The sequence below is a fragment of the Hipposideros armiger genome, unplaced genomic scaffold (genome assembly GCF_001890085.2).
Source record: "Hipposideros armiger isolate ML-2016 unplaced genomic scaffold, ASM189008v1 scaffold_276, whole genome shotgun sequence".
In the NCBI taxonomy this organism is placed as follows: Eukaryota; Metazoa; Chordata; class Mammalia; order Chiroptera; family Hipposideridae; genus Hipposideros; species Hipposideros armiger.
In genome coordinates, this window is record NW_017731626.1 from 298,704 (window position 1) to 309,372 (window position 10,669).

At 42.3% G+C, this 10,669-nt stretch overlaps 1 protein-coding gene across 1 annotated transcript in view; it reads left to right on the forward strand.

The window, feature by feature from the left end:
• The first annotated feature begins 6,277 nt into the window (after window positions 1-6,277).
• The window catches only part of POLR2M (RNA polymerase II subunit M), a 9,021-nt gene continuing 4,629 nt past the window's right edge, over window positions 6,278-10,669 (forward strand). The window contains exons 1-2 of the mRNA XM_019657539.1: window positions 6,278-6,554; window positions 8,281-8,928. Coding sequence (XP_019513084.1) covers window positions 6,442-6,554; window positions 8,281-8,928 — 761 coding nt within the window. The 5' untranslated portion in view covers window positions 6,278-6,441. The remainder of the gene's footprint in view (window positions 6,555-8,280; window positions 8,929-10,669) is intronic.

Consider the following 10,669-nt stretch of genomic DNA (forward strand, 5'->3'; position numbering starts at 1 on the left):
CTCAAATGCCTTGCTGGCCAGGACGTTTGCTAAAGGTGGGAAGGGTCTGGGGTGGGATAATGGGGATGAGTGACTGGTGCGAGGGGAGCAGGGAGAATGCTCACCCGGATTTAAGCACATGCCCGTCTTAAAGTCACTTAAATTCATAATTTTGAAAAACTCTGAGTGGCCAAACACATCTATCTGTAGATTGGATGTGGCCAAAGACCCACAATTTGTAACCCTTTATTCACATTGTTAAATGTTTTTCTTTCTATGCATTATAAAGAAAAAACTTATCCCTTTTCCCCCACTCTGCTTGAAATGACGTTCCTCCCACATCATTCATTACAGTTTGCTTGTCTTCTGCTATTTTGACAACTTCAGATTTTTTAACCTTATAAACAATCTTAAATTACTCAGCTGTCATCCATTAGATATAAAAATTAAATTAAGCCCAAGACTTCTAGGTGATGGAAAACATTATCCAGTCTCATAAGATATGAGCAACTGTGGGAGTCCAGCAAAGGTTGATAAAACCTGAAACTTCATCAATGTTGGATGAGTATTTATTTAAAGGGAGCTACCTGCTTCCTGGTTTACTGCATACCAAATATTTCTTCTCAACATTTATGAGCTTAAATAGATGCAGATGTTGCCAAAGAATGTATTATAACATTAATCATCCTAGAATCATATAATTTAAGTGTTGAAAGGCATCTTGGAGTCTGTCTGGTTCAATACCCTCATTTTAAACAGGAGGAAACTGAGGCTCAGAGAAGTTAATTGGCCACAAAGTTAGTGGTATGCAAACCCTCCCCTCCCAAACATAGTTAGGAATTGACAAATTTCACCACCACCCCTTCAGTCTCTGATCTGGATCATCTTTATGGTCTTTTATACTATGTTTGGAGAAAAAAATATCAAGGAGGACATGTTTTTGCTCAATAATTCCCGACTATATTTTACATGGGCATCCTTTGCTCTTCCTTTTCTAGTCTCCTTAGCTGAAGCTTTTCAGGGCTGTGTTCTTTTTCATGCAAGACAGAAAATTAAAGGTGACCAGACACTTGATTCTGGCCAGGTCTTGTGAGAGGAGAGCGGAAGTCAGTTTTCTTCATCCTGCTGCCAATCACCAGTTTCTTTATTTCGTGGTCTCTACAGTGCATTATACTCCAAAGAGTGAGACATATGGTGTGCTGATATTGTAGCAGAGACCAGTTCTTCTTTCCCTCCAGGAAAGGCACAACTCCCACCTTGAAAGGAAATTATAAAATCTCACCCTTTAGTGACTTTGCAAATGACCTCCCTTACTGTCCTTTTGTTTACTGATAAATATGTATGTAAACTATCTTTACTCAAGCACAAAAGAAGTGCAGACATATTTACCAGAGCAAGTTTTATTAATGAAATAAACCAGACATGTGTTACACAATGTACTGGATATCTTATGAAAAATATTAGATGAGGTCCATTTATATATAGGAGGCTTTGCTTTCTAGCATGGGATTTGAACCAATTGTAAGTAAACTTTGGTTTTGACATCCTCCCTTTTGGCCTGCCCTACATATTCCCCAAGTCCTGGACAGGAGGTCCTAAGGGGTCTTCCTGCTACCCTAAACTCACTGCTGCGATACTCTCTCTGGTCTACTCTTTCTCTTGATTGTTCAAAATTCTTTCCAATTTTTTTCCTTTTCCCTCCTATCAAATTCCATTCTTTCAGTGTAAGTCATCACCTCAGCTAGGCTTTTATGAGAAAGTTATTTGGAACAAATTCATACTCATGTGTAAATGACTGATAGGCCACAAGCCTTCTAGAAGGCTCTATGGTCTCAAAGGAAGATCCTTGTTAACCAAATAATTTTACTGGTGGAATTTCAGCCAATATGTCAAAGGGAAATGAAATAAGTCAAGGGGAGGGAAGATATTTTAAATCTTGTTCAAGATCCTCTCTTCTAAACTGAGAGGAGGGGGCTTCAGCTACAATGTCTATATAGTCTGTTCCAAAGATCAGTACATGTGATCCTTCAAGGGCTTTTTTGTTCTGGTTTATGAGTGTATTTCTATGAAAAATCATAGAAAGATGTTATTCAATCACAATTATTCACATGTGTAACCAGTAATATTGATTAAATTTGCTAATTAAAAAGTAAAATTACATGAAATTTTAGAGAATCAAACATTTAATAATTTTTTTTTCCTAAATGATCTCCTCCCACACTATCAAAAAGATCATAAAACACTGTGGTGGCCTGAAATAGGAGATTTGTCACCAAACAAGACTCAATCATGTGAAAGTCTGAAAGAAAAAAATTCTTTCAACTTGAACCTTATTAGGCTGGGATTTTCTCACCAGAGTCTTCCTATTTTTTTTCCATGAGCAACTGCCCTCTTGATTAATCCCATTTCCCTAGTCTTAGTTTTTCCAAGCAGCTGAGCAAACAAAGATGCAGGCGGCCATTTTAACGTGCTTCCTCCCTCCAGCCCTCTGGGATGGGCCGGCTGTTCATCCTGTTCATAAACCAACAGCCTGAATGTGCTTGGAGAAAGCAGCAAGGATCTTCTGTCAGGATTAATTTTAAGAGGCCACAGTCTGTCACCTGGGAACCACAGCTTCAGTAAATGGCTTTAAATTACTATTTGCTGATAAAGAGTGAGATATGAGCTGAAAATTTGGTCCCTCATTTCAAACAGTTTGGATAACTAATGCAAGAATTTACTTTTAGTGTGGAGTACATGCTCTTTACAGCCTAAACCCTTGAGTAGCTGAGGAAAACCTTTTGTTACAGTGGGGTCACAGTGAAATACAAAGAGGGGAAATGTGACATTTTGTAAAAGTATAAAATTTTAGAGCTGGGAGGGAAATGAAGAATTTGTCTGTGAGTTCCTCAGCACAAAGCTTCCTCTGAAGCTCTCTGTTTCTGATTTCTGAGCAGAGAAATGTTATCCCTCTTACTAACCCTTCCACTTAATTGTCTTCCTCTTTACCAGCTCCTTTCTCTTTCCTTTTTGTCACTGTTTTTCTCATATCCAGTTCCAACTCCTTGTTACCTTCCTTACTTTCTCCCTAACTTGCCAGGCTCCTGTCAGTGATTTGTGACGTTCTGCACTGAGGGACAGATAGAAAAGGCAGCAGGGCGAGATTGGCCTAGCACTTGTCTCTTCTCTGTGGAGTGGGGATAGTCCTCACAGTTCTGTTCATCTGAGAAAGTTAGTGAAAGGAGTTACTGAAAGAGGAGGTTTGGTAAATGGTACACAGATGTCAGCCATTATTGTTTAATAAAGTCTTAGGCTACCTTTCTTTATTAATTTTCCATTAGCTATGGCTGCTATGGTTTGTTTGAAAGTTCAGCATGTTCCATTCCCAAATGGATGTTTAAAAAAACACAAAAGAAAATGGAATTTTCTCCGAATTTGTTTATGACCCTTGGTTCCCATCTCTTCTCCATGGGCCCAGCACATAATGGGGGCAGACCAAAAGGTGGCCTTCCCTCTCCACAGTCAGCTCTATCACCTTGAAGTCCAGGCATCAATCAAGTCTTGATTTTCCTAACACATTAGTGCTATTGGACTCTGTTATTACTCAGGGTTCTTCAAAGAAAAACATCCAACAGGATGTGTGTCTGTGTAGATAATCACGTGAGCCAATTTCTTAAAATATATCTTTCATTTTAAGGAATAGGTTCATGTGATTATAGCTGCAGGATAGGTCAGCAGGCTGGAGATCCAGGGGAGAACCACCGTTGCAGAGCAAGTCTGAAGGCTGTCTGCTGGCAGAATTCCTTCTGTTCAGGGAGGTCAGTCTTTGTTGTAATAAAGGCTTAACTGATTGGATGAGGTCTGCCTACATTATGGAGAGTAATCAGCTTTACTCAAAGTCCACTGATTTGAGTATTTGTCTCATACAAAAAATATCTTCACAGAAACATCTAGAATGTTTGGCCAAGTATCTGGGCACTGTGACACAGGCAAATTGACACATAAAAGTAACCATCATGGGCTCCTTTGCTGGTTATCATTGTTCCTAATGACCTTGTCTGGTCCTGATGTCTGCCTATCCTCTCCTTTAAATTCTCTTTTGAGGTGAACCTCCCACTCACGTTATTCTGCTGTCCAAGTTCCTGCCACTTGGCAGGAGTCGGGCTAAATTTTTCATTTACACTTGCCTCACATGTCACTGCCACTATGACCAAACACCACTGCCACTGTGGTCAGTTTGAAGCAGAGACTGGGTATGCTTCTGCCTGGCTCCCTATGGTACTCCCTTCCCACCTTCCAGTGATCCCAATATGGTGGGCAAGACCATCTCTGAATGCTGAGAGGCCAAACAAGTGTGGAATCAAACACTTTCAGTCTTTACTACGTTGATATTGGTATTTCCCACAACAGTATTCCAAGTGAAGGAAGCAAAATTAGATTTTCTAAGGGCAGTTTAGGCTACAGGCAGGAAGGTCTCTTAGGAGCTATTATAGTAGTTCACTCAAGGGCTTGAACAAAGGCAAAGGAGGCAACAATGGGTGTACGGGGAAGTACCGAAAGGGTGGCAAGAGGGAGAGTGTACAGAGAAGAAGGTTATTTGGGCTGTAGGATTTTGTGATCAGTTGGGTTGAGGGAAAATGAATACCTAGTTTCTTGTTTGGACAACTATATGGATGGTATTGCCATTAAACAGGGGAGGAAAATGTAATTAGTTTTGGGACAAGTTGAAACTGAGAAATCTTTGGGATATCCAGGTGGTAAGGTCCTCACCCTGACTCTAATTCTAGCCCCAGAACAAAAACTCCAGAATTGAAAATCCTGGAGAGACTGGTAACATGGAATTTATGGTATGAGTGAGTCTTAAGGAAAAAGTGGTCAGCAGGGTCAGATGCAGCAAGGAGGTGAAAGACTAAAACCTGCTTCGTGAGTTTGGCAACCAGGAGAGGGTTCATGGCACTGGTGAGAGTGGTGAAGATGTGTCAGAGAGTAAGTCTTTTAGGAAGCAAATCGCTGAAAAAAGAAGAGGGGGGATCTTTAACAACTTTATTGGGGGGTATAACTGACATGCTATATACACCGGACATATTTTACATGTACAATGCAATAAGTTGTGACTACCTAAGTCAAAGGCCTTACTCAAGTATTTATTTAGCTAAGGCTGGAGCAGTTTATTGAAGTCCTTGAAAGCAGGGCTTATGTTGAGAATTTTTATACATTAATTTCATCAGAATGGACTAGATTGGAAGGACACACAAATGGCTTCAGCCATGCTCCCTGAAGTAGCTTCAGTTTTTTCTAGAGCTTGTCTGATTAGGAGGGATTACTTTTGTTTATTATAGCACCTTACACAGAATTGAGAAAATTAAATTTTCCATGTCAAAGAATGGGGAGGCAGTGTTAGAAGTTATGGGGGCATTTAAACCTCCCAGTTGGTATCTATTGTGTCTCTTTCATGCTTCCTACTCTCTGGGACACAGCTCTGGAAGCTGAACTATAAAGAAAAGGTTAGAGCTGGGTGTGATGCATATTACACTGCCTTCCTCTTCTCAACAGACTGAAAACTTTTCAACAATTTTAAACGCTTGGAAATAGGCATAAAGTGAAAAACAGGATTTACAAATTGGTGTCGTAAAAAGAGCAGCTGGGCGTTTGAATTTGAACTCTGGTGTTGTCACTTACTAGTTTTGTGCGCTGGAAATATTTACTTCAGTTTCTGTGCCTTTGTTTTTCTATAGGTAAAATCTGAAATTGTGCAAGAGAGCGTCTGAAGCCAGACACCAACTATCTCGCAATGCCTGAGGCAGTGCTGCAAATGATTCAAGCCCAGTTCCAAATGCCAGAGTGCCATTAAGAAACGCTGATGGCCCCTAAGGGTCCTTTCAACTTTAACTTTTGAAGACTTCCCAGCCTCGGGTAAAGACGCGCCACACCATAGACCAGAGCCTCCCAAGCTTTGTCCTGCACATGACCCCAAGCTCACCAAAGGCTAACTCATCACTCAGGTTTCGACCTACATTTCACTTCTTAGAGATACAGTCCCTGGTCTCCACGCCAATCTTATTATTAATATTGTTTTATTACTACTTGATTAATGTCTGCCCCCCCCCACCAACCGGTAAAATCCATAATGGCAGGGGCTGTGGCTCTTTGTTGGGGTCACGGTGACACTCAGTAAATACTTCTCAAATCAACAAACGAGAGGATGAACAGAAAAACGGCGAACGGCGCGAAAGCCCGCCCCTCCGGGCCGTGACGTCATCCTCCGTAACTTCCGCTCTTCCAGGCGCCCCCTTCTCCTTGTCCGTGTTTATTTCCGGCGTTTCAATAAAGCTCGATTCGGCTCGAAGAAAACCTGTCCTTCCGGGAAAATGGCGGCTCCCGCTCGTGCTCCGCAGTCCCCACCGGCCGCGGATCCGGCGCTAGCAGCGGGAGCTGCCGAGGAAGCCGAGTGCCTGCCGCCTCGCCAGCCGCAGCCCCCGCAGAATGTCCTCGCAGCCCCGCGGCTTCGAGCCCCAAGCTCCCGAAGGCTTGGGGCAGCGGAGTTTGGCGGAGCTGCGGGAGATGTTGAGGCGCCAGGAGAGACTTTTGCGCAACGAGTAAGCTTGGGTCCCGCCAAGTCACCTCCAGGCTCCTTCGGTCCGGGTTCCCTGGGACGCACCCCTCCCTCCCCCCACCCCGCTCCCTTTCCTGGAAGGTGACCTTGCCCCGGAAAGCTCCGTTCCAGTCCCGCGGACGAGCGCACGGCCTGCAGCCGCAAAGCCGACCGCGTTCTGGCCTCGGCGCGTTCCGCCTGTGGGGGTGGCTCAGCTCTTCTGTAGCTCCTCGTTGCTTTATTTACTCAGCTACCGTGTCGGTTCCCCTAAGGGAGGGTCTGTACCTAAATCTGTTTGTTCCCCACCCCTCCCACAAATCGTGCCCAAAACATCTTGTCAGTTTCACCCCTAGATCCTGTTTTTATAGGAACCGTTTGAAATGGAAAGAGTGGGATTGAAGAGTGGTTTAGTAGAGCAAGTTTAACTTTCAGTTGGCAGACTTCATGCGTTTTAGCAGGGGAACGATATAAATGAAAGTGATTTTTTTTTTGGAAGCCTAATTTAGCAGCTTGGTAAGATGCTTTGAAAGAGTAAGAGGCAGAAGACAGTAGGAGGATATTTTCAAAGAGTTTGCCAACAAGGAGGTTGTAAGAAAGTGAACTATGAAAGTAGTTGTGAGGTTGGGGAAACTTCATCAGACTTGGAATAATTTGAATAGTTGACAAAAGTGGCTGAGTATTGCCGCCTGTATGGAGAACTATTAGTAACAGTAGGAAAATTGGGGAAAGGGAGTAGATCCCAGGTTGATTTTACGTAGGGCGCGCTGAACTGACGGGAGAATTATATCTATCGTAGTTAAAAGCTGGAGAAGTGGTCACGAGGCTCGGGAAAGGGGAAGGCTGGGAAAAGACAGGAATCTCAACTGGAGGGGATGTTAAGAGTTGAGATTGTGGGAATGAAAGTAGTGTCAGAGAAGGAAGAGAGACCCCGACATGTAATCTCTCCCCATTGTATGGCTAAAGAAAGGGAATCAGAAAAGGAGCTCTGTCACTTAGCAAGAAGAACAAATGATCGCTTGGGGGCTTCCTAGTAGACGCAAGTATTTTCACTTTGTGAGGATTGGTTTTTAATCTGTAGCAGTGAATTCGCTTTTTGGTGTCAGGACCCCTTTCCACTCAAGACTTATTGAGTAGTCTAAAGAACTCTTGTTTTATGTGTGTGACATCTGTGGACATTTGTCAGTGTATTAGGAATTACAAGTGAGAAATCTTTAAAGCACAAGAATACACAAGTTCATATATTCTGTTAGCCAGCAGAGCAATGGTAATCACATGTCCTATGGCCTTAGGAAAACTCCACTGTACCCTTGGGAGAAAAGGAGAGTAAAAATGGCAAATAGTGTCTCAGTATACTACTGTGAAAATACTTGTGACCTTACAGACCTATCCACCTCCCCTCCCCAGGAAGGTCTTAGAGATCATACTTTAAAAACTGGTGACTTTGGAATGTCTCACATGAGTATTATATGCTTAAAATACTTTTGCTGAAATTCTAATTAGATGAGACATATGAGGCATATTCCCTATTCTTCCTTGATCTCCTTGTTTTTTTGGGGGTATTTGGATAATGACTGTCTTATTTTATTCCTGTTTCGGGGCAGTTGAAAATCAGATTGTTGACTTAAAGATTGATTTTTTTTCCTTTTGAAGGTAGTGCTTTGTCATTATATCTCAAGTTTAAAGACGTGGCTCTAATGTATACATGGTGTTTTTTTTTTTCCATTTGACAGAAAATTCATTTGCAAATTGCCCGACAAAGGTAAAAAGATCTTAGACTCTGTTGCCAAACTGAAAGCTGCCGTTGCAGAACGTGAAGAAGTTAGAGGAAAAAGTGAACTGTTTCATCCTGTTAGTTTAGACTGTAAATTAAGGCAAAAAGCAGTTGCCATTGTTGAGATGGACACGGATAAGTTCCAGAATTCTGACCAGGTACTTGATACTTCATCACTAGTTCCTGGCTGTTCCTCTGTCGATAACGTCACATCATCTAAAACAACCTCACAGCCACAAGGACTTGTATATTCTACCCACAAAGGTGATGAAGAGGCCCCAGAGGTTGGGAACACAGTGAACAAGTGCCCAGCCTCCAGTGACAGAGCCAGTGCGCCTTCCTCATCCGGAGCTAGTGGGCATCTCCCTCAGCATCGTGTGTTAAGTCAAGCAGAAGATAATTCTAGCAGCTCTGACAACCTGTTTATTGATAGGTTACAAAGGATCACAATTACAGACCCAGGTGAACACCACTCAGAAGAAAACCCAAGTACTGAGAACTTGACAGGCCTTGGTAGTGAGACCCAGAAGAAACCTCATTACATGGAAGTGCTAGATATGCGAGCCAAAAACCCAGTGCCCCCAACACGTAAATTTAAAACCAATGTGTAAGTACCTTCAGAAATAGGCCAAAGGAACGTAATACTTGCTAAACTAAAAAAATTGGGAGATTGCTTTAAGTTCAGTGGTGAGGAGTGAACATATTGTAGAAACAGACCAGCCTGACTGGAGTGGCAGATTCATGTTGAAAAATACTTGAGCCAAATGATTGAAAAAGTTTTAAATAGCAGGTGGAGTATTAAATTTCAGGACACTTAGCCAATATTCCATAATAAACACAGAGAATTTGCTATGACGTTTTTTTCCAGAACCATTTTCAGGCATACAGCTCCCCCCCTTTGATTAGATTAGCTAAGTTAAGGAAAAAGGAATTGGAGGAACTGATAGACTTTCGCAGCAAAAAATATTTTGTGTGCTCACTGGGTGTAAGCAGCAGGTGCTGCAGTGACACAGAAGTAAAGATTCTGCTCCTCAGAGAATTTAGGTTCTATAGTAGATCAGGACCCAACCAAGCCTTACACACTTAGAAGAACATTAAGCTATATAATAACATCTTTGGGGAAAGGGAGCCCAAGAGGGGTTTTAAAAACCTGAAAAACAGATTGGGGCAGGAGGGGCAAACTAACCTTGCTTCTAAATTCCTTTTCAGAGTTTGTTATCTCTTGTAAAAGATAAGCTCTTTGAAGAGAAAAGAATGTTATTTACTCGTATGCAAATGTAACATTCTAATCCGGTAGCAACTGGTACCTGCCTAGATTTACAAGGATGTAAATAGATTTAGGAGGATGTAACATCAGATACAAAGTTGAACCACTACTGCCTTTCTTTGAAAAACTGAAAATCTCTAGTAAAAAATACCTAAAATCTATTATTATTACAAAGAGACTTTAAAGTTTAATCCTACCCCACCATTCTTATTTTTAACCTCAAAACATTTTATTTCTCTGTCTAGAAAACCAGGATTATATTACATTAATTTTTATATAGGAATAAAAATTAATCTTTGATTAACCTCATCTTGTGTGCAATGAGATATGTTTCCTCAGTACTGGAAAGACAGAAAACCAGAAGCATTGTTTAGTCAGTAAATACAACAGAGAACACCCTGATCCAAGTTTTGTATTGTAGTTATTTAGCTGGAAGAGGGAGGGGTGTATGGGAATAGCAGTGAGGGCTGCCAAGGGTTAAGGAAATTGAAGAGAAAGGGCGCAGGAAAGGCTGGGCCTTGACAGTCAGGAGGCCATAGGCCGGTGGGATTGAGGGGCCCCAGGCATGAGCAGCTGCTTGGAGATTGGAAGGTGGGGCAAGGTAGTGCCCTTGGGCTCCTTTTCTGCTCTTCCTTTGGCCTCCTACATGCTGTTCTGGCTCCATTACCACGTGGATGCTGGAAGCTGCCCCTCACTTACTTCTAGCCCCAGGTCTTTCTAGAACTTGAGACATGCACGGTCAGTTACCTATGAGACATGACCATGTGGGTGTCCATGGCACCTCGGGTTTGTCATGTATGAAGTGGAACTCATTTCTTCTCACACAACTTTCTCCCATGTTCCTTAACCACCCTGGCGGTAATCCCGAGTGTGGCTCGCGGTTAATTTTCACTGCCAGAAGCGGTAACCCCGAGCCACACTCAGGATTACACTGCAGTGTCCCAGAGAAGTCCCTTACCTGCTCCCTGCGATCCTGCGGTGTCTTCCTGTGATCGCCGATGAGAACGCCGGCCGATGACAAATTGCAGTGTTTTTTATTTGATTACATTATTGAATAAAATATTATTTTTTATAATTCTTT